This window comes from Apodemus sylvaticus, chromosome 1 (genome assembly GCF_947179515.1).
Source record: "Apodemus sylvaticus chromosome 1, mApoSyl1.1, whole genome shotgun sequence".
NCBI classification, from domain to species: domain Eukaryota; kingdom Metazoa; phylum Chordata; class Mammalia; order Rodentia; family Muridae; genus Apodemus; species Apodemus sylvaticus.
The window spans coordinates 99,575,823-99,599,296 of NC_067472.1; the positions used below are offsets into that span (position 1 = coordinate 99,575,823).

Here is a 23,474-nt window from a genome sequence, read left to right on the forward strand (position 1 = left end):
GGTTAGGGAAGTTTTCTTCCATAATTTTATTGAAGATATTTGCTGGCCCTTTAAGTTGTAAATCTTCACTCTCATCTATGCCTATAATCCTTAGGTTTGGTCTTCTCATTGTGTCTCGGATTTCCTGGATATTTTGGGTTACAATCTTTTTGCATTTTGCATTTTCTTTAACTGTTGAGTCCATGGTTTCTATGGAATCTTCAGCATCTGAGATTCTTCTATCTCTTGTATTCTGTTGTTGATATTTGCATCTCTGTCCCCCGATTTCTTCCCAAGGCTTTCTATCTCCAAAGTTGTCTCCCTTTGAGTTTTCTTAGTTGTTTCTACTTCTGATTTTAGATCCTGGATGGTTTTGCTTAGCTCCTTCACTTGCATGTTTGTGTTTTCCTGTAATTCTTTAAGAGATTTTTGTGTTTCCTTTTTCATGACCTCAGCCTGTTGACCAAAGTTCTCCTGTATTTCTTTAAGAGATTTTTGTGTTTCGTCTTTCATGACCTCAGCCTGTTGACCAAAGTTCTCCTGTATTTCTTTAAGTGTTTTTTGCATTTCCTCCTTGTTGGCTTTTGTATTCTCCTGGATTTCTTTCAATGATTTTTGTGTTTCCCTTGCAAGGGCTTCTAACTTTTGATCCATTTTCTCCTGAATTTCTTTAAGTATGTCCTTCATGTGTTCCTGTACCAGCATCATGACCAGTGATTTTAAATCCAAATCTTGTTTTACTGGTGTGATGGGGTATCCAGGACATGTTGGTAGAGGAGAATTGGGTTCAGATGTTGCCATATTGCCTTGATTTCTGTTAGTGACGTTCCTGCGTTTGCCTTTTGGCATCTAGTTCTCACTGGTGTTAGTTTGTCTTGTCAGTGCTGAACTCACCAGTGCAAGCTGGCCCTTCCCAGTTGGCCTCTGGTGCACAGCTTACCTCCTGCACTGCTTGTAGACAGGGTGCTGCTGCCCAGGCTGTTCAGATCCCAAAGCAGGCACCCGAAGGCTCCCGCTGTGGCCCCGCTGGATTCACTGGAGCACACTGACTTCTCCCAGCTGGCCTCCCAGAAGCCCAGCTAGCCACTTGCAGGACTTGGAGATGTGGTGCTGCAGCCCAGGTTGATCTGGATCCGGAAGCGGAGGGAGTAGAGCTGAGAGCTTCTGCCTGAGGCCTTGCCCCAGATTGTGTCTGTGGAGCATATGGAGCCTGTGTGCACCCCCAGGGAGTGCCGATGGTGTATGCTGCTGTGATCTCCCCTGTGTTCCGCTCACTGCGCTGGGCAGCCGATCCACCAACCGGGCTGTCGCACACAAAGTTAGCCTGGCCGCCCAGTCCCTGAGTCCAGGCAAAAGCCTGGGAGGCCAAGGTCCGAGCAAAGTTCCCCTAGGGCTATGACTGTTAATTGGGTCGGCCAGGTGACTAGGATGGCGGGCGTGCGCGCCCGCGCTCCCTGAAAGTGCTGGGAGAGTCTGCTGTGCTAACAATCCCCTGGGCGGGTTGACTCACAGATGGCCCACCAAGCCGCCCAGTCCTTGGGGTCAGTCCTGTGCCTTTTGGGGCCTGGACCCCCGCTTTGTTAGCCTCAGGCTATGCCTGTTACAGGTCTGCCCGCCAGAGCTCTCTGTCGTCCTGCAGGCAAAATGGCGGCAGCACGCGCGCAGGCCTGGGCAAAAACCCCCCTGGCTGGGTTGGTACCCCGGTGTTCCCCCGACCAGCCCAGGGCCTGGGTGCAGGCCAACGCCCGTCGGGCTCAGACCACCGCGGTGTTGGCCTCAGATTACATTTGTGTACCTCAGTCTGTCCGATCCCCGGAGTCCGGAACCAAGATGGATGCACCTCTCCTGACTGGTGGGAGGCCGAGTTCTGAAGTGGCCTCCATGCAGGAAAGGCGCAGCACAACTGCAGCTGCTTGCCGCCCGGCTGGTCAGCGAAGGTCAGTGGTCGTGGGCACAGGGCCTAACTGGTCCCTGTGTCGCCCTGGCTCCACTGCTCCTGATAGATTCTTGATGCTTCCTCAGACTCAGGCCAATTGGCAGACTGATATCAGCTGATAGAGACTCATGTGGAGTTTTGCTAAGATAGACTCATGTGGTGAGGGAAGATGGGCAGGAAGACACTTGATATTTGGAGGGAATATAAATAGGGTCCAAGGGCAGTGATGGTGAAGGTGGGGAGTAGGGGTTGAGGGTATGGAGAGGCTTGCACTTCTTTCTACCACAGACATTTGCACCACCATGTCACATAGGTAGTATGTAAACACCTAAAAGTCTTACTTTCCACAATGCCATACAGCACAGGCCCAGATCATCTTGAAGTCTACCAGCTGTCTGGCTTGCCTGCAGTGGTCATCATTGCAATGTACAGGTATGTGCTGAACAGATGGGGGAGAAAGAGAAGTAGAACAGCTTTAGCACTGTGAAGAGAGCTGGAACTAGAGACCTGAGAGCAGAGAGGGACAGTGTATTGTGAGTAGACAACCCCATCTTCTAAGGCCATGGTGAAGCCCCAATCTGTTGCTACTGAGGGTCATGTCTGGGTCTATAACTATTCAGTGGCAGGGTCATTATAAATGTTTGTGGCACATATTGCCACTAGAGATTCCAGGGATGTCCATGGTCTGGGCAGCTGCCAGGGTCCATGTGGATACTCAAGGGCTGAGCAGAACTGGCCCTGGCCATCAGTGTCTGTGGTGTTTTGGAGAGCTGACCCCACCTCTTACTGGCTGCAGCACCCAGGAAAGTGAGCTCTGTACCTTGCCTGGATAACAGAGCAGAGCTGGCCTTGCTGGTGGAAACCTGGCTGAGCTGGCCCTGAGAGTAAGAACACAGAAGTCTGGGTCCTGAAATGCCTCTGTTATTAGGTGGTGGGAGTGTAAGTGATGCCCTCACAGTCTCATCCTTCACCATATGTGGATTTCAGAAGAGCTGACCACAAGGCCTTGAGAGCTGGAGAGATGTCCCTGCCTCTCAGTGGCTGCAGCACTGGGGAGAGTGGTCCCTGTACTTTACCTATGCAGCACAGTAGAATGAGGCCTAGTGGCAAGGGCAAAGGTAACCTGACCCTGAAGGAGAGAGCACAGGAGAGCTGGCCCTACCACTTGTCTGCCATCTGGTGGTGATGGCATAGATGTGATTCCTTCCCTCTACCCCATGCTTGTCATTTCAGCAGTTAGGAAAGCGGGCCCCTGATTCATGAGAGAGGGAGAGATGGCCCTGCCCCTAATAGCATGGCAGAGGTGAGAGGGCCTGGAGGGTAAGGACACAGCAATCTTGGTCCTACCACTCCTATGTTGTGAGGTGAAATGTGCTAAGAGGTAAAGTTCTTGGCTCTTGCCACCAGATACAGTCAGAAGATCTGGCCCCAGGGCCAAGAGCGTGGTAGAACAGGGTCTTCCTCTCACTGGATGCAATAATTGACAGAGCTGGTCCTGTACTTTACCTGCACACCTTTGTAGAGCTGGACCTAGTGACAGGGACATGGGTGAGCCAGCTGATGGTGAGAGAGCTGGCAGCACCACTCTTCTTGTGCAAGGTTGCAGGGTACAGTGGTGATGCCCTTCTACTTCTTCTCTTGTATCCTGCACTGTTTGGGAGAGCTGGCCATGAGGTCATGAGAATAAAAGAGCTAACCATGCTTCTTCTCATTAGACATAGCACTCAAGATAGTGGGCCCTGCTCCTTTCCTGGGTAACACAGTAGAACAGGCATGTTGCAGAGGGCACAGGTGACTCATCCCTGAAGGTATGAGAGTGGGAGAATTGGCCCAGGTCCTCACAGGCTGCAGCACTTGGGAGAGTGGACCCTGTACCTTGACTGTGCAGCATAGTGGAAGTGGCTCAAGAGAGTTGGGTACTGGTGAGCTGGCCCCTATGGCCTGAGAATGGGAGAACTTATCCCATTTTCTGCTAAAGGCAGCATTGGGTGGGCTAGCCACAGCAGTGTGGGAGAGGTTGCCCTAGTGGGAAAGATAAGGGAGATCCTGTTGCCTTATCAGCACAGGTAACACCCAGGCCCATGACTCTTTTTTTTTCCCCAATAAATGATTTTATGTACATATATACTATATATTGCATATATACACTTATATATTACACCTATACAAGGAATTTTAAAAATTCTACATGAGGTCGACCAGATGCTTCAAATTTGGCCTACCCAAAGCTTCAGGATCCATAACACAGTACCACAACAGGATAACCTGGAGAAGTACCAGGGAGGATTCAATATTGATGGTGTAGCAGAACTGAGAGGTCTTGAACCAGACAAGTGACTCATTGTGATGGAAATTTGTAAGTGAAGACGTATGGGCAGAGGGGTCCCACATTGCATGACAATGTGACACACTACAGCTTCCACGGTGAGATATTTTATGCTTTATTTTGTCCTATTATTTGTTTGTTTTGTATTTTCTTTTGTGGGAGAGGCTGCAAAGGCAGAGAGCAGATATGAGGGGACAAGGAGATGGGTGAGAATGGGGTGCATGATGTGATGTTCTCAAAGGATCAGTAAAAGGTTAATCTGGTATTTGCCTTCATTGAGAAAAATTACGGAAAGTGTTGAAAGATAAGTGATCGCTGGGCCTCTGGAAGTGTGGGTATCATACAGATTCCAACCCTGGTATGAACTTGTGGCTGGACAAGTTATAGGCTCTAGGGAAGAACCTATTAGTATGATTTTATTGAAGGGATATTCCATAAACTGTTGCCATATTTTTTGTACCAACAGACTAGTATATCTCTCAGACTTCATCAGATAAGTTTAATTTTTCAGTAGATATTGATTAACACAGAAATCTTCAACTGGGTAAAGTGTGAAGAAGAGATTTCAGAATGCTCATACAAAGGAGACAACTGTATCACACTCCCATCTCCCAAAGCTCAGGGATCATTGATGGAGAGAGGAAGAAAGATTATAGAGCTAAAAGATGTAGCTGAATAAAAGGAATCAGTGTTTGTTTCATGGTCCATGAGGGTAGGTACACTTATCAACTCACAGTGGCTGTAACCCCATGCCCAAGACCTGCATAAGTACAAGCCAGAAACAACCAAAGCAGAGCAGAGCAGAGCAGAGCAGAGCAGAGCAGAGCAGAGCAGAGCAGAGCAGAGCAGAGCAGAGCAAAGCAAACAAAATGAAATGAAACAAAATGAAACCAAACCAAACCAAACCAAACCAAACCAAACCAAACCAAACCAAACCAAACCAAACTAAACCAAACCAAACTAAACCATCACTGTGATGGGAGATGGGAGACTAGAGATGGCAGAAGAAGTCAGACCTCTACCTGTGGAGCTATTGGCAAATGGTAGCTGCTGGGAGGAGAATTAATTTTGCTTTTGCTGTTTATTTATTGGCGTGACCCTTCGTGAGCCTAATAAGCTCCAGGGATGGCAATCCCCTGCCAAGAATATATTAGCAGTATAAATGAGACTTCAACAGGTTTATTTTTAAGGGGACACAAAGATGGATGGGTAGGGAAGAGGGGTTGGGTCTGGTAGGAGCTGGAGGATAATGGATACATATTGACAAAATGCATTGCATGAATTCTCAAAATCTAATAAACTTGAGAAAGAAAAAAATCTCTTCTCCTTTTTTAAAATAACAGAACCTAAAATATTGCTTTTAAAATTGTCCAACCTGTGGCTAGTGAGATGGCTTAGCAGCCAACATTACCTATTATCAAGCCTACTGACCTGAGTTCAGTTTCTGAAGTACACATAACAGGAGGCAACAATTGCTTTTCACTAGTTATTCTCTGGCTTCCCATTTTGTGGCACATGTGCACATGTACATACACCATGTACACACACGCGCGCGCGCGCACACACACACACACACACACACACACACACACATTTGTCTTATTATAAATTATACCTTTGAACAAAACTTTGTCTTTAGCCCAATGGAAGTATTTGAGTTTAAGAAGCAATACATTGGAAATAATATCATGCTATTATTAGAGCAGAAATAAGAAAATCAAATTCTTGTTATTTTAGGTGGTCTTCTGTATACTTTAGGTGTAAAAACCACAAACTGAATGGAAAGTGCAAGCTTACAAGTCAAGTTACATTCCTCAAATGTAAAGCCAAAACTCAGGTGAGCTGGTGCATGCTCCTTTTGATTTCATTTACTATATTAACAAAATCACAAGTTAGATAGCTTTGTAAAATCATTAGCACATATCTTCTGATCCTATTTAGAGCAAAATTTGCGCAAGATTTGAGAGACAGAAATGTGTGGTTTAGCAAATTCAGTTTGTGATTTTAATTACAACACAAAGTGTCCCAGGGTGTTGCTGTAAAGGACAGAAAGCTAATAATGCTAAGGACTCTCAATGCTCCAGGGAATTCCCTGTTTACACAACTCTTAGGACCTTACCTTTAAATAGTTCCTCAAAGGAAAATATTTAGAAGCAAGACCTAGGAGACTTGGAGCTTGTACTCAGTGAAGTAAAGCAGAAATGCATAATTATGATACAGCTAAAACTCATAAGATCAGTATGGGCTTTGAGAAAAATTTTCCAGAAACAAGAGCCATCGTTTAAGTCTCTCCTCATGCTAGGTCCTAGGTTCCTCCATGGATGACAGCCCCAACACTGTTTCTGCTCCCTGCCTGCACTAAGGAAAGAGAGGAGAAGTGGCAAATAATTCTATAGGGTTGACTGGAGATTGGGTGGAAGAAATAGGTTGTTTTATTGGTCATCCTACCACTCATTCATAGTTTTTCATATCCGGCTCCCAGGCAAAAAAATCTATTCTCATTCAGCTCCAAAACCCCAGTCTGAAAACTGGAATCCAAACTTTTGCCTTTAGGGATTAATCTCATCCCATAAAACTCATAAGATACAGAGAGCCCATAGTCCATGCCTTCCAGTATTCCTCTCCCTTTGGTTGGGAATGCAGATCTATCTGGCTCTCTCCTTGCTCAGCTCTCAGCCTTCAGCTTTTCATTGCTTCCTTAGTTTTCTATATGTGCCACCATCTTCTGTAATGTATGGCATACTAAATACAGCAGGAGTTGCCAAGACACTAGGAATATAGGTTTGGGGAGCTCATCAAGAATGTGCTTGTTTCTCTTTAGCATTGCTTTGTGTGTAGGAGTTATGAATAAATTAACACTGGTGGATCAAATACCCTGATGATACTATGAAGAAAAGAGTCCAATTACAACCAAGATGGTTCTCCTAATGCAGAAGAGGTTACAACCCTACTACTGATACATCAAACTTTAACTTAATGTTTAATTATTCTTTTCATACACAACAGGCCTCATGAGTTGCTGCATAGCTCAGCCATGCTCAGTACTTACTCTGCTATGGTGAAAGAATTAGCAGCTATCCAGATGCTATATAAAAGCCTGTGTGCTTCCTGAGTGAGTTTATATTGAAGGCTGATGTGTTGTGTGTGTGTGTGTGTGTGTCTATGTGTCTGTGTGTGTCTGTGTGAGTGTGAAGCAGATTGTATACAAAAGGTGCTGGTAGAGTGTGTGTTTGAAGAATTCTCAAGTGTGCAACTGTGTGGATGTGTGAGAGTCATTAAGATACACATGTATGACCTTATCAAAAAACAAAAAACAAATCAACAAGTAACTATATACAGACACCTTGATGCAGGTATGGTGACATATGCCTATAATCCCATCACCAGGGAAGGAAAGAGAGTCATGAGTTTGAGGCTAATCCTATCTAGTGAGTTATATGATAAAACTGAAAGACACATGGAAAGAACTTTCTATTGCAGTGTTATTAGGGAACAAAAGATATAATAATATTGCAAATCCCTTCATAGGCACCTTCCAGACTTGCACATCATTCCTTGGGTTCTCTTCCTCCTGCCTTTTCTCTACATATCAAGATTCTTACAGTCTTAGGTCCCTCTCCATCTCTTATAGCTTTTATCTTCCTTATTCTATTTCCCTTACTCCTACTGATTCTTCTTCATGATCTCTCCACAACAGAGATGACACTGTTGATTCCCTCAGGAAAGTTGACAGTCATACAGAAACTTTATGTGAGGAAATGTATCCCTGGCCTTCTATGAACAATGAATGACACTATCCTTCGTGCCCTACCACCTTCTCACTCATTTATTACTCTAATGTCCTTTTCCTCTTTTGATATTACACTACATTTCCTCATATACATGTGTATATACAAAATCTACATTTATTCAGCAGCCCATATTTTTAGTGCAACAATTTCACCTTATCCATGATTTTGCCATGCTTGACTTCAGTCACCCACTGTTGATCCCAGTCTACAAATTTTAATGTTTGTTTTCAGTCTTTCAAAAGAAAAATATTATTCACTTAACATTCATTATGTTGTGTTTTCACAGCTGTCCTATTTCATTAATTACATTGTATTGTCAATGTTCTTCTGTTCTTAACAAATAATTTAATCTTTATCATGTGTATTTATTTATGTGTAGGAAATAAACATTATAGGAATTGTATATTCCACTGCCTTTAGTGTCCTCTGAGGGTCTTACAATATATTCCTAGAAGACAAAGAAGAATCTTGAATTCACTACAGATTCTATCAGAATTCTGTGTCAGTCCACTGGTTAGTTTGAGGTCAACATTGTGATAAGGGAATCATTTCTGCATATATAATACAGAAATAAAAATTGTATTCATGTATACTTTTATTCAACTTCTTATTCTTTTATTGTGCTATTTATTTATTTATTGTGTATGAATGCATGTTGAGGCAACCTCTTTCTGACACTGATATATATCAGATGTCTTTTCATGGATAACATAGATGTTGTTAACAACTAATTAATTAGTTAATTAATTAATATCATATCTTCATTATCATTACAGCCATTTCTTTAATGTCATTTCCTGGAATAATGCAAATTTCTTATTTAAGTTTTATTTAGTCTTTACATTTGCATCATAGTTTTGGTATAATATTAATTTTACAAATTGGCAACAAAAGGAGACTTTATTTGTGCTGTACAAATAAAAAAAACCCAATTCATGTATGTGTATCTCAGATGTCTGTATTTTTACTAATTCTTTGTTATACTGCATAGATTTGACTTTATAGGAAAACTACAACTTATCTGACCTATGTTTAAACTATAAATTAAAACTAGGTATAATTTTATAAGTAATTATAAAACAGTGCATGTCTATAATTACTTATAAGATACAAAGTGCCAAAAGCTGTTATTCTCAGGAAAAAAGGAACATTTATTTTATTGTAATTAATATCTTGAGATTATAGTATACTTATATCATTTCCATCTTTCTTTTGCTCCCTGTAACTCTTCCCATGTATAACTAACCCTTGACATCTACCAAATTCCTGGCATCCTTTTCATCAGTTGTTGTTACTTATACACATATGTATGTATGTATGTATGTAACTTTATAAATCCATATAACATTACTTATGATGCATATATTTTCAGAGCTGACCTTTTGGTATTGGATAGCCAATGTATGTGCTCTTCCCTGGGGAAGACTATTTCTCTCACTTTCAGCATTTCCCTAGCTGCTTTTAGTTCTCAGTTTAGAGCCGGGTTTTCCCCTACCATATTAACATGCCTATTGGTGACCTGCATCATTCAGGTCATGTTTAGACAGCCAATTTGTTGAGACTTCATGGATGTACTATGACATTTCTAAGTGACACAATCTCACAGCAAGTTCTTTTTCCTTTGGCTCTTACATTCTTTCTGTTCCCCCACCCCCCGGAGCCTTGGGTGCAGGAATTGTTTTGCAGATGTATTCACTGAATTTGGTCTCCACATCTTTGCATTATGATCAGTTCTGGTTTTCTGTAATAGTCTCCACTTGTTGCTAAGAGGCATTTCCTCAATGAATGGTGAGAACTACAGTTATCTATTGGAGTAAGCACAAATGTTAGAATGTAGTTAGGATTATGGTGATTTAATAAATAGGTGGTAGTAGCTGTAGCATTTCTCCCAAGATTCATGACTGCACTAGCCCTAGGTAACTGGCTAGGTTTCCAGGACCAGGTATAATTTCCCTCCTCTTGAGCAGATCTTAAGTCCAATTAGAGAGCTGATTAAAACCAATAAGGTATGTGTGGCATAACTGCAGCTTTTGGGTTATTCCAAAAATGGGGTATGCCATTCCAGTTTTTCTTATGGTTCATTTACACTACAGATGTGTAGGACTGTTGGTTGTTTCTGTCCTTTGGAACCTTGAATGGTACCTCAGGTATGATTAGATGAAAGCTAGTCCTTGGGGTTCCTGTGAACTTTAAGGTTAGGTCTAGTTTCTGAGCCCTGTGTCCAAAGTACATGTTGTCTTCTTCAATGGGAATTTACCATCTATCTCTAAGAGGTGGGGTGGCAAGCAACAGCAATAGCAATAGCAATAGCTTTCAGTAGTTTTCGCAGGTCTCTTGGACAATCTTGATTCACAAGTCAAAACAGTACTTGTCATGCATGGTGTCAGGGGTTTTCTTGTTGGATTTTAGGAGCACTGTTAATCAAAATGGGATATTTTCATTTAAACTACATATGCGCTGAATGTCATAGCTAAGTTTTATCTAGAATATTCATCATAATGTTCTCTTCTGGTACTGTCATAATTATATTATTATTTCACAGAAACCTTTCCACATATGTCAAGAGTGCAATTCATACTTCCTTCATTGTTTCACATGTAGTCCTAAGCAGGCATCGTAACAATTTTTAGTTGGTTTTTCTTGTTTTCCAAATATGAATTTGAACCTCCCATCAAAACAAGCCAGTGAGAATTTAATTTTTTTTCTTAATGTCTATGAGTGGTTTTGCCTGCATTTACATCTGTGCACTAGGTGTGTGCCTAATGCTCTCTGGAACCAGCAGGGGGCATCATCTTCTCTCAAACTAGAGTTAAAGGCATGTATAAGCTGCCATGCTGAGAAGTAAATCTGGGTGTTGTGGAAGAGAAGCCAGTTCTCATAACATCTGAGCCATAGTTCTGGTACTTCCAGGAGGCTTTAAACTATTGCATTTAAACTATTGCATTTAAACTATTGCACGGGTTATAAGAAGGATTTGAGGAATACACCATCACCTATAAAAGTTTGTTTTATACTACAAACAATGACTATTGGATATAAAGTATTCATTTTCTCCAAATTGCATGAAATAATTTTGACTACTTAGTTCACAATTGTTTTTGAAAAAATCCTGCTTTTCCCTCCAATTAACCTGACATGCATTGCATGTATTTGTACATGTCCAAGCTTTTCTCTGTTCTGTGGAGAACATGTGAAAGCACAGCTCCACATACACATGGAGGCTGAACAATACTCTACTCAATGACACCTTGGCCAAAGAAGAAATAAAGAAAGAAATCAGAGACTTTTTAGAATTTAATGAAAATGAAGGCACAACATACCCAAATCTTTGGGACACAATGAAAGCAGGGCTAAGAGGAAAACTCATAGCCATGAGTGCCTCCAAAAAGAAAATGGAGAGTGCATACACTAGCAGCTTAATGACACACCTGAAAACCCTGGAACAAAAAGAAGCCACTTCGCCCAGGAGGAGTAGAAGACAGGAAATCATCAAACTCAGGGCTGAAATCAGTCAAGTGGAAACAAAGAGAACCATACAAAGAATCAACGAATCCAGGAGATGGTTCTTTGAGAAAATCAACAAGATAGATAAACCCTTAGCCAGACTAACCAAAGGGCACAGAGAAAGTATCCAAATTAACAAAATTAGAAATGAAAAGGGAGATAAAACAACAGAAACTGAGGAAATTCAAAAAATCATCAGATCCTACTACAAAAGCCTATACTCAACACAACTGGAGAATCTAGAGGAAATGGACAATTTCCTAGACAGATACCAAATACCAAAATTAAATCAGGACCAAATAGATCATCTAAATAGTCTTATAACCCCTAAAGAAATAGAAGGGGTCATAGAAAGCCTTCCAACCAAAAAAAGCACAAGACCAGATGGCTTCAGTGCAGAATTCTATCAGACCTTCAAAGAAGACATAACACCAATACTCTTCAAACTATTCCACAAAATAGAAACAGAAGGAACACTACCAAATTCCTTATATGAAGCCACAATTACGCTGATACCAAAACCACACAAAGATCCAACAAAGAAAGAGAACTTCAGACCAATTTCCCTTGTGAACATCGATGCAAAAATACTCAATAAAATTCTTGCCAACCAAATCCAAGAACGCATAAAAATGATCATCCACCATGATCAAGTAGGCTTTATCCCAGGGATGCAGTGTTGGTTCAATATACGGAAATCCATCAATGCAATCCACCACCTAAACAAACTCAAAGAAAAAAAAAAAAACACACGGTCATTTCATTGGATGCTGACAAGGCATTTGTCAAATTCAGCATCCTTTCATGCTTAAAGTCTTGGAAAGAACAGGAATTCAAGGCCCATACCTAAACATAGTAAAAGCAATATACAGCAAACTGGTAGCCAGCATCAAACTAAATGGAGAGAAACTTGAAGCAATCCCACTAAAATCAGGGACTAGACAGGGTTGCCCCCTTTCTCCTTATCTTTTCAATATTGTACTTGAGGTACTAGCTCGGGCAATTAGACAACATAAGGAGGTCAAAGGGATACAAATTGGAAAGGAGGAAGTCAAACTATCATTATTTGCAGACGACATGATAGTCTACCTAAGTGACCCAAAAAACTCCACTAGAGAACTCCTACAGCTGATAAGCAACTTCAGCAAAGTGGCAGGTTATAAAATCAAGTCAAGCAAATCAGTAGCCTTCCTGTACTCAAAGGATAAGCAGCAGGCTGAGAAAGCAATTAGGGAAATGACACCCTTCACAATAGCCACAAACAGTATAAAGTACCTTGGGGTGACTCTTACCAAACATGTGAAAGATCTGTATGACAAGAACTTCAAGACTATGAAGAAGGAAATGGAAGAAGACCTCAAAAAATGGAAAAACCTCCCATGCTCATGTATTGGCAGGATTAATATAGTTAAAATGGCCATTTTGCCAAAAGCAATATACAGATTCAATGCAATACCCATCAAAATTCCAACTTAATTCTTCACAGAGTTAGAAAGAGTAATCCTCAAATTCATCTGGAATAACAAAAAACCCAGGATAGCCAAAACTATTCTCAACAAGAAAAGAAATTCTGGGGGAATCAGTATCCTTGACCTCAAGCAATACTATAGAGCAATAATGTTAAAAACTACATGGTATTGGTACAGTGACAGGCAGGCGGATCAATGGAACAGGATTGAAGATCCAGAAATGAAGCCACACACCTATGGCCACTTGATCCTTGACAAAGGGGCTGAAAACATCCAATGGAAAAAAGATAGCCTTCCCAACAAATGGTGCTGGTTCAACTGGAGGTCAGCATGCAGATGAATGCGAATTGATCCATTCTTATCTCCCTGTACTAAGCTTAACTCCAAATGGATCAAGGACCTCCACATAAAGCCAGACAGTCTGAAGCTAATAGTAAAGAAACTGGGGAAGACCCTTGAGGACATGGGCACAGGGGAAAAGTTCCTGAACAGAACACCAATAGCGTATGCTCTAAGATCAAGAATTGTCAAATGGGACCTCATAAAATTACAAAGTTTCTGTAAGGCAAAGGATACCATAAAAAGGACAAATCGGCAACCAACAAATTGGGAAAAGATCTTCACCAACCCTACATCATATAGAGGCCTAATATCCAATATATACAAAGAATTCAAGAAGTTAGACCCCAGAAAACCAAATAACACTATTAAAAAATGGCATGCAGAATTAACCAAAGAATTCTCACCTGAAGAACTTCGGATGGCGGAGAAACATCTTAAAAAAATGCTCAACTTCATTAGTCATTAGGGAAATGCAAATCAAAACAACCCTGAGATTTCCCCTTACACCAGTCAGAATGGCTAAGATTAAAAACTCAGGAAACAGCAGGTGTTGGCGAGGACATGGAGAAAGAGGAACACTCCTCCACTGCTGGTGGGGTTGCAAATTGGTACAACCACTCTGGAAATCAGTCTGGCGGTTCCTCAGAAAATTGGGCAGGTCACTTCCAAAAGATCCTGCTATACCACTCCTGGGCATATAACCAGACAACTCTCCAGCATGTAATAAGGATATATGCTCCACTATGTTCATAGCAGCCCTATTTATAATAGTCAGAAGCTGGAAAGAACCCAGGTATCCCTCAACAGAAGAATGGATGCAAAAAATGTGGTATATATACACAATGGAGCTATTAGAAACAATGAATTCATGAAATTCTTAGGCAAATGGATGGAGCTGGAGAACATCATAATAAGTGAGGTAACCCAGTCTCAAAAGATCAATCATGGTATGCACTCACTAATAAATGGATATTAGCCTGGAAAAATGGAATACCCAAAACATAATCCACACATCAAATGAGGCAGAAGAAGAACGGAAGAGTGGCCCCTGGTTCTGGAAAGACTCAGTGTAGCAGTTTATGGCAAAACCAGAAGAGGGAAGTGGGAAGGGGTGAGTGGGAGAACAGGGGGAGGGAAGGGGGCTTATGTGACTTTCAGGAATTGGGGGACCAGAAAAGGGGAAATCATTTGAAATATAAATAAAAAATATATCGAATAAAAAAAACAGCTATGACAATTCTATGGAAATGATTCTTGAGTAGTGATCCTAAAACAGTCCTAATATCCAGACCCTTCTTTAAAAAAAAATTATTTGATGTATTCTTTATTTACGTTTCAAATGATTTCCCCTTTCCTGGATCCCACCTCCCTGAATGTCCCATAAGACCTCTTCCCTCCCCTTGTTCCCCAATCTACCCTTTCCTGCTTCCCTGTCCTTGTATTCCCCTACACTGCTGCACTGCTGCACTGCTGCACTGAGCCTTTTCGGGACCAGGGGCCTCTCCTTCCTTCTTCTTGGGTATCATTTGATGTGAGAATTGTTTCTTGGGTATTCCTATCTTCTGGGCTACTATCCACTTATCTGTGAGTATATACGATGTGTGTTCTTTTGTGATTGGGTCTCATCACTCAGGATGACATTCTCTAGTTCCATGCACTTGCCTAAGAATTTCATGAATTCATCGTTTTAATAGCTGAGTTGTATTCCATAGTGTAAATATACCACATTTTCTGTATCTATTCCTCAGTTGAGGGACATCTGGGTTCTTTCCAGCTTCTGGTTATTATAAATAGGGCTGCTATGTACATAGTGGAGCATATGTCCTTATTACATGCTAGAGAATCCTCTGGGTATATGCACAGGAGTGGTATAGCGGGGGTCCTCTGGTAGTATCATGTCCAGTTTTCTGAGGAACTGCCAGGCTGATTTCCAAAGTGGTTGTACCAGCTTGCAACCCACCAGCTGTGGAGGAGTGTTCCTCTTTTTCCACATCCTCACCAGCACCTGTTTTCTCTTGAGTTTTTGATCTTAGCCATTCTGCTTGTGTTAGGTGAAATCTCAGGGTTGTTTTGATTTGCATTTCCCTGATGACTAAGGATGTTGAACATTTCTTTAGGTTCTTCTCAGCCATTCGATATTCTCCAGATGAAAATTCGTTGTTTAGCTCTGTCCTCCATTTTCAATAGGGTTATTTGGCTCTCTAGAGTCTAGCTTCTTTTTTTTAAATATTTTTATTTTCTATATTCTTTGTTTACATTCCAAATGATTTCCCCTTTCCCAGATCCCCCCTCCCGATATGTCCCATAAATCTTCTTCTCTCCACCCATTCTCCAATTACCTCTTCTTTTTCTCTGTCCTGATACTCCCCTCCAATTCTAGATCAATCCTTTTTAGGATCAGGACCCTCTCCATACTTCTTCATGGGAGTCATTTGTTATGCTATTTGTGCCTTGGGTATTCAGAGCTTCTGGGCTAATTAATATCCACTTATCAGAGATTGCATTCCATGTGTATTCTTTTGTGGTTGGGTTACCTCACTTAGGATGATATTTTCCAGATCAAACCATTTGCCTAAAAATTTTGTGAATTCATTGTTTCTAATTGCTGAGTAGTATTCCACTGTCAGAATTGCTAAGATCAAAAACTCAGGAGACGACAGGTGTTGGGGAAGATGTGGAGAAAGAGGAACACTCCTCCACTGCTCGTGGGGCTGTAAGATGGTACAACCAGTTTGGAAATCAGTCTGGCGGTTCCTCAGAAAACTGGACATGACACTTCCAGAGGACCCTGCTATACCTCTCCTGGGCATATATCCAAAGGATTCCCCGACATGCAATAAAGACACATGCTCCATTAAATTTATAGCAGCCTTGTTTATAATAGCCAGAAGCTGGAAAGAACCCAGATGTCCCTCAAAGGAGGAATGGATACAGAAAATGTGGTATATTTAGAGTCTAACTTCTTGACTTCTTTTATATCTTGGATATTAGCTCTCTCTCAGATGTAGGGTTGGTAAAGATCTTTTCCCAATTTGTTGGTTGCCATTTTGTCCTTTTGACAGTGTCCTTTGTCTTACAGAAACTTTGCAATTTTATGAGCTCCTATTTGTCAATTCTTGATTTTAGAGCATAAGCTATTGGTGTTCTGTTTAGGAAAATTTCCCCTGGGCCCATGTGCTTAAGGCTCTTTCCCAGTTTCTTTTCTATTAGTTTCAGTGTGTCTGGTTTTATGTGGAGGTCCTTGATCCACTTGGACTTGAGCTTAGTACAAGGAGATAAGAATGGATCAATTTGTATTCTTCTGCATGCTGACCGAGACTTAATATTGAGAAAGATTTAATATTATTACAGGAGGTCCCATTTGTATACTCATCAGTACTTTCAGCACAGAAGTGAAGAGATATGCATCTCAGGGAGGAATACCTCTCAAGGTTAGTGTGCATGATCAAAGAAAACATAGTTGAGATGACATCAGACTCATGCGAGAATCCTGAGGTATAACCAAGAATCTCCTCTTGGTTAACTTGTGCTTGTCTTTTGAGGCATTTGAAGGTAATATATTACATGTTAATAATGTCCACAACAAACTTGCAGATGTCAGTACTAAGAAGACTTTCCAAGAGGAAGAGATAGAAGATTTAATTAATAATAAAGTTTCAAAATTTTATGAGGTCCCATTTGTCAATTCTTGCTCTTAGAGCATACGCTATTGGTGTTCTGTTCAGAAACTTTCTCCCTGTACTGATGTCCTCATGGGTCTTCCCCAGTTTCTTTTCTATTAACTTCAGAGTGTCTGGCTTTATGTGGAGGTCCTTGATCCATTTGGATTTGAGCTTAGATTTCACCTTACACCAGTCAGAATGGCTAAGATTAAAAATTCAGGAGACAGCAGGTGCTGGAGAGGGTGTGGAGAAAGAGGAACACTCCTCCACTGCTGGTGGGGTTGCAAATTGGTACAACCACTCTGGAAATCAGTCTGGCGGTTCCTCAGAAAACTGGGCACCTCACTTCCAGAAGATCCTGCTATACCACTCCTGGGCATATACCCAGAGGATTCCCCACCATGTAATAAGGATACATGCTCTACTATGTTCATAGCAGCCCTATTCATAATCGCCAGATGCTGGAAAGAACCCAGGTATCCCTCAACAGAAGAGTGGATACAAAAAATGTGGTATATCTACACAATGGAGTACTATTCAGCCATTAGAAACAATGAATTCATGAAATTCTTAGGCAAATGGATGGAGCTAGAGAACATCATACTAAGTGAGGTAACCCAGACTCAAAAGGTGAATCATGGTATGCACTCACTAATAAGTGGATATTAACCTAGAAAACTGGAATACCCAAAACATAATCTACACATCAAATGAGGTACAAGAAGAAAGGAAGAGTGGCCCCTTGTTCTGGAAAGACTCAATGAAGCAGTAATCAGCAAAACCAGAACGGGGAAGTGGGAAGGGGTGGGTGGGAGGACAGGGGGAGAGAAGGGGGCTTATGGGACTTTCAGGGAGTGGGGGGCTAGGAAAGGGGAAATCATTTGAAATGTAAATAAAAAATATATCGAATAAAAAAAATAAAGTTTCAAAATTGAAAGACTCAGATTTTGATGATGAGAATCTTAGGTAAAGGAACAACATTAAAATGTATAGCATGCTGTCTTATGCATTATATATGCTCAGTAAAAGTCACCCATCATAATTATGGCAATTGATGGTATTTTGCTTTCTTTTTTTAAATTTATTTTTATACTCCATATTTTATCCTCCATTCCTCTGCCTACCCTCTGATTGTTCCACATGCCATACCTCGTCCCCACTCCCTTTCTCCACATAGATATCCCCAACCCACACCCCATCTGAGCTCTAAACTCCCTGGGGCCTCCAGTCTCTTGAGGGTTAGGTGCATCATCTCTGAATGAACACAGAACTAGCAGTCTTCTACTGTATGTATATTGGGGCCCTCATATCAGTTGGTGTATGCTGCCTTTTTGATGGTCCAATGTTTGAGAGATCTCAGGGGTCCAGATTAATTGAGACTGCTAGTCCTCCTACAGGACTGCCTTTCTCCCCAGGTTCTTTCAGCCTTCCCTAATTGAACAACAGGGGTCAGCTGCTTCTGTCCATTGGTTGGGTGTAAATATCTGCATCTGACTCTTTCAGCTGCTTTTTTGGGTCTGATGGAGTACAGTCTAAGAAGCAAATCTATCCAACACATTGCCTAAACTCTTTTGAGCCACTGCCATTCTAATTTATAAGTCAAAAGAATATTAATTATTCAATAAATACTAATTATGTTCTATGTGGTAGTCATCAAAGGTCATAATTGATGACAAGTGGTAATCTTTGCTCCCATCAAAACAGCTTTCTTTATAATCAGAAATATTACTAGACAATTGTGCTGGTATAATGTGTGCTGTGTGGATGGCTAGTATGAGAATACTGCACAATGAAGTTGTCAGGGAGCAAGGCATTTGCAGGTAGAGAGTGTTAGAAATGCCTCCTTGAAAAGAAGTCACTCAAGTCCCATTCAGGTTCAAGAGTCCAGCACTGAAGAGCCAGAAGGAAAGGGAAATACAAAACATGGATATTTAATGTTTTTGTTGATTGATATTTATTTAAAAATCCTCAACCTTGGTTTCTCTATGGGGACCTCTGAGTCTTTATCTATTGCCCGTGCCCTTTCTTGGGCCATTTCCCTCTATTTATCTGTTTTGTCTTATTCTGACACGTTAATTTTTCTTTGTCATATTATATTAGTTATATTAATTATATTATATTCCCATAGAAATTTGCTTGTTTTCTAATAAAAGACAAAAAGGGTGGTGGTGGTGAATGGATCTGTATGGGAGAGAAGGTGAGGGAGATTTTTTGGGGGGGGTAGAGGGATAATAGTAGTTAGCATAAATTATATGAGAAAAATATTATTTCAATAAGAAAAGAATAACAACAACAACAAAAAAAACCTTTGATATTTGTTTACATAGAAACTGGTCATTTATGAAGTACTAGCTGTAGTTTTTATAACTTCATTAAAGATTTATCAAATGATCTGGCAAAACATTGTTGAATAATTTAAAAATAAACCAGTGAGGTCTAGCCATGACCAGTGCCAGTTTATAACTGTTGTAAGCACAGTTTTCTAAGGACACATAGCCATACAACTCCATTTAGATACTGGAAAACAATCAAAAATAAAGAAAATGATTATCAAAAGAATACTTAGAAAAGTGGAAGGATTTTATACCTGTCTAGTTATAGCTTTCTGCCTCTGAAGCAGAGGTAGACTACTCTTAAAATACATCCAGTGAATGGAGTGCTTAAATTAAATGAGAATTTGGATGGAATGAAAGATAAGGTCTTAGAGCTATCATTATACAGCTTTGCTTGTCTACTGTTTTCTGAAATGCCTGCTGGTGCATCTGCCTGGAGACTCAGGGTTGTAAGAGACAAAGAAAAAACCCAAATTTAGAGCTTCTCACTTACCTCCTACCTCCTTCCCTGTGGTTGTAATTATGTGCTTTCTTTCACTTGTTTTCATCCCTTGCCAACCTACCACTTAATATTTTCCCATTTTGAGCTATTCTTTTTCATTCATGCCCATCATATTCCACTTCTGTTTTAGATTCTATTTCCCCACTAGCAGAGAAAGGCCATCAGAGAAGTCCCTGGGTAGATATTGCAAATAGCCTTCCTGTACCTGAGGTTCTGTTTGTGAGGATATTATCAGTGAAGTAGAACTTTAGTGTCCTTTAGGTATTGAACAGTGAATTCATTGGTTGTGGTTGTGGCATAAACATTGAGGACACTATACCAGGAAGTCAAGGTAATGGTTGGTAGCTTGGGCAGTGAAAAGTTTCTGATCACAGTGTTTCCTTTCATGACTAACACCTTGGAGATTCTGTGTTTTGTTAAAAATAGAAGAACTAGGAAAATACTAAAGAGTGCTTAACAAAATTGCCATTTAAGTAATGCCTCATGTTCTAAATTTCAATCTGCCAGGTCTTGACCATTTAAGGATTGGTTGCCTAGAGAGATGGCTCAGCAGGCAGGAGTGCTTGCTCTTCTTGCAGAGGACCCAGGTTCCATTCTCGGCACCCACAATGTAGTCTACAACTCTTGGAACTCCAGTTCCAAGAGATCTGACACAGTCTCCTGGGCTTCATGGACTTCTGTACATATGCATACATAAAAATTCATGTAGAAACATAGGTGAGCTTGTGCAAACACACACTGGGGCCCATATGCAAAATCTTTTTGAACATTAGGGAATGGAATTTGAGCATAATAACATGTACCTTGTCAAATACTTAGAAATTATAAATTAGAAAGCGGCATTAATATAGCAAAATTTATTCTATATAACCGCTATTAAAAATTCAATATGAACAGAGAATCAGGTAGACTAACTCTAGATCTCTTCTTCCTCTCTTTCTAATATATCTCCACAGTCTCACTGCCAGTTGTGCAGCAAACCCCTTCTATAGCCTCTCCTTTGCTCTGCCCTCACCTCTGTATATCACGAATTCCCATCTCATCCCAGTTTCCCAGGCCCTGGTTCCAGGAGGCAATCCCTGGAACCCTTGTTGCCACTTCAGCCAGGAAAGCAAGCAGGCAAACTGCAGATCTACACCTCCTACTCCTTTCCTTCCAAGCTGAATCCGCAAGTCTCATTCCCAGCTCGGTAGCAGAACCTTCTCCAAACCTCCCTTCCCCTTTCTCCAGCAGATCACACAGATCTTCTCGCCCTAACTTTCTTCCCCCTACCCATTACTTTATTTCAGTCTCCAACTCTCACAGGCATTTTGAGAACCGGCTACCCAAGCTTGCCAGAGATGCAAGTATGTCATCAAAGCAGGTAGACACATTTCAGAGCTTTTCTATATCCAATCCCACAGTCTCATCCTCAGCTCTTAAAGCACCATTTGTTGAAAACACTCTTTTCCCATGGAATGCTTCAGTTCCTTTGTCAAAGATCAAGTGCCATTCTTAATGCCCTGCTCATGTCACACAGCTGCCAGCCATTAGTCTAAATCTTCTGTGGGAGGGTGTGGGTTGTGGAGCTGTATCAATCATCCTGGCATTCCTTTCCCAATATAGAAACTGCCTCAAACCCAGAGTTTCCCTACTTTCTGCTTCCCATTAATGCATGTATACACAAAAATTACCTAAATCACAGTGAGGTATTAGGTAATATTGTCAAATTTTTTTGATAATGAAAAGAAATTCAGAAATAACAAAAGGAAATATATTAGGATCTGAGATAGACAACAACATGTGTTATAGTTTAGAAGATATATTTTTGTCTTAGAAGATTCTAAGAACTTAGACAAGTGGTTAGAAAGACCTCCTTAGGTGTCTTGGGTTGACTCCCAAGAAGGAGGAAAGAGAGGTCCCTGGTCCTAAAAATGCTTGTTCCAGCATTGTAGGGGAATACCAGGACAGAGAAGTAGGAGGGGGTTGACAGGAGAATGGGCAGAGGGAAGAGGGCTTAAGGAACTTATGGGGAGGGGGGAAACAGGAAAGGGAAAATTATTTTGAATGTAAACAAAGAATATTGAAAATAAAAAAATATATATAAAAAAGAAAGACCTCCTTAGAACAGTCCTCGGTCATGATGGTTGGGTAATGCAGTAGGTGAAATACTGTTACTTCCCAATCATACAGCATCACTGCCAGGAGAGAACATTGTATATTCACAAAGAATGAAAGCAGAAGCTCAGAATCTCTTCACTGTCTAAGAATAAATCAGAAGGAAAAATATCTTCCCTCATATTATTTCATATATTATAATCCTTCTCCATCAAGAAGGAAGTGTGGGATAAAGGTTAGTGCATGTCAATGGACAAAGCACAATGGTGATCGTCTTACCATAGCTTACATTCACACAGAAAACTGTCTAGCCTGTGTTAAATGTAGGCAGTCAAGAGTGAGTCAGGGTGTGACTCTAAGCCTGCTTGAGAAGTTCTTCATGGCTACTTTCCACAGAGCTCCCTTTACATCTTTGTTCCTCAGGCTGTAGATGAGGGGATTAAGCATAGGTGTCACCATTGTATAGAAAACAGACACCAGTTTCTTCTGTTCTTTGGAAGACTTTGGGGTCATGTAGGTGATAATCGCTGACCCATAAAAAAGGATGACAACCATGAGGTGGGAACCGCAGGTAGAAAATGCCTTGAACCTCCCAGCAGCTGATTTCATCTTAACAACAGTCACTATGATATGGCCATAGGACACCAGAATTAGGGAGACAGGTAAGAGGAGAATCACAACGCCCATGAGGAAAATGACCATCTCTGAAGTTTGAGTGTCTGTAGAGGCCAGGGTCAAAAGTGTAGGGGCCTCACAAAAGAAGTGAGCAATACTGTTGCTGCCTCGATAGGGAAGTCTTAGTGTGAAAGTGGTGTCCACTACAGACACTAAAATGCCACTAGTCCATGACACTGTAGCCAGCTGGATACACACCCTCCATGTCATGATGCTAGAGTAATGCAAAGGGTTACAGATAGCCACAAACCGATCATAGGACATCACAGCCAAAAGGGCACATTGTGTACCCCCAAAAATGAGGAAGAGCAGAAGCTGAGCTGCACAGCGTCTGAATGAAATCATCTTTTTCCTTGAAAGGAGATGGATGAGGGCCTGTGGGACAATGTTGGTAGAAAAGCAGAGGTCAGCCAGAGACAAGTTACACAGAAAGAAATACATGGGTGTGTGAAGCCGAGAGTCAGCCTGAACCAGGAACATGAGAAGCAAGTTTCCAAGGACAGTGACCATATAGATGCCCAGAAATAAGATGAACAGCAGCTTCTGGGTGTGGGGGTCATCAGAGAGTCCCAGAAGGAGAAATTCGGTCACCTGTGTCTGATTTTCCTGTCTCATAGTTCATCTGCCTTTTAGCAGGAACTGTCTATGAACGTGGATGTGTGTAATACAAAATTATTTTTTTCAGAGTTTGCAGAGCTTAAAGTTAGCCTGATCACTGGGAAACATTTCAAAACTTTCCTTTCCTGCTTCTTCAGAGGTTATCATGCTACAAGAAGGTTTTCAGTGATTGGACAACAGTGCTTTATGAAATGGAATATTTGTATTTGCTGTCATCTGGCAAGTTGGGAGTAGATGAAA

The 23,474-nt window shown here is 41.1% G+C and overlaps 1 protein-coding gene across 1 annotated transcript; it reads right to left on the minus strand.

Moving 5' to 3' along the window:
* Positions 1-22,283: 22,283 nt before the first annotated feature.
* LOC127682105 (olfactory receptor 2D2-like) lies at positions 22,284-23,234 on the minus strand. The gene has a single exon (XM_052178536.1). The coding sequence runs from the start codon at positions 23,229-23,231 to the stop codon at positions 22,284-22,286; it is 948 nt and encodes a 315-aa protein (XP_052034496.1). The 5' UTR covers positions 23,232-23,234.
* Positions 23,235-23,474: the final 240 nt, after the last annotated feature.

Bases quoted from the DNA above. Each gene is read 5' to 3' on its own strand.
- LOC127682105 (XM_052178536.1), bottom strand. From the start codon at position 23,231: ATGAGACAGGAAAATCAGACACAGGTGACCGAATTTCTCCTTCTGGGA.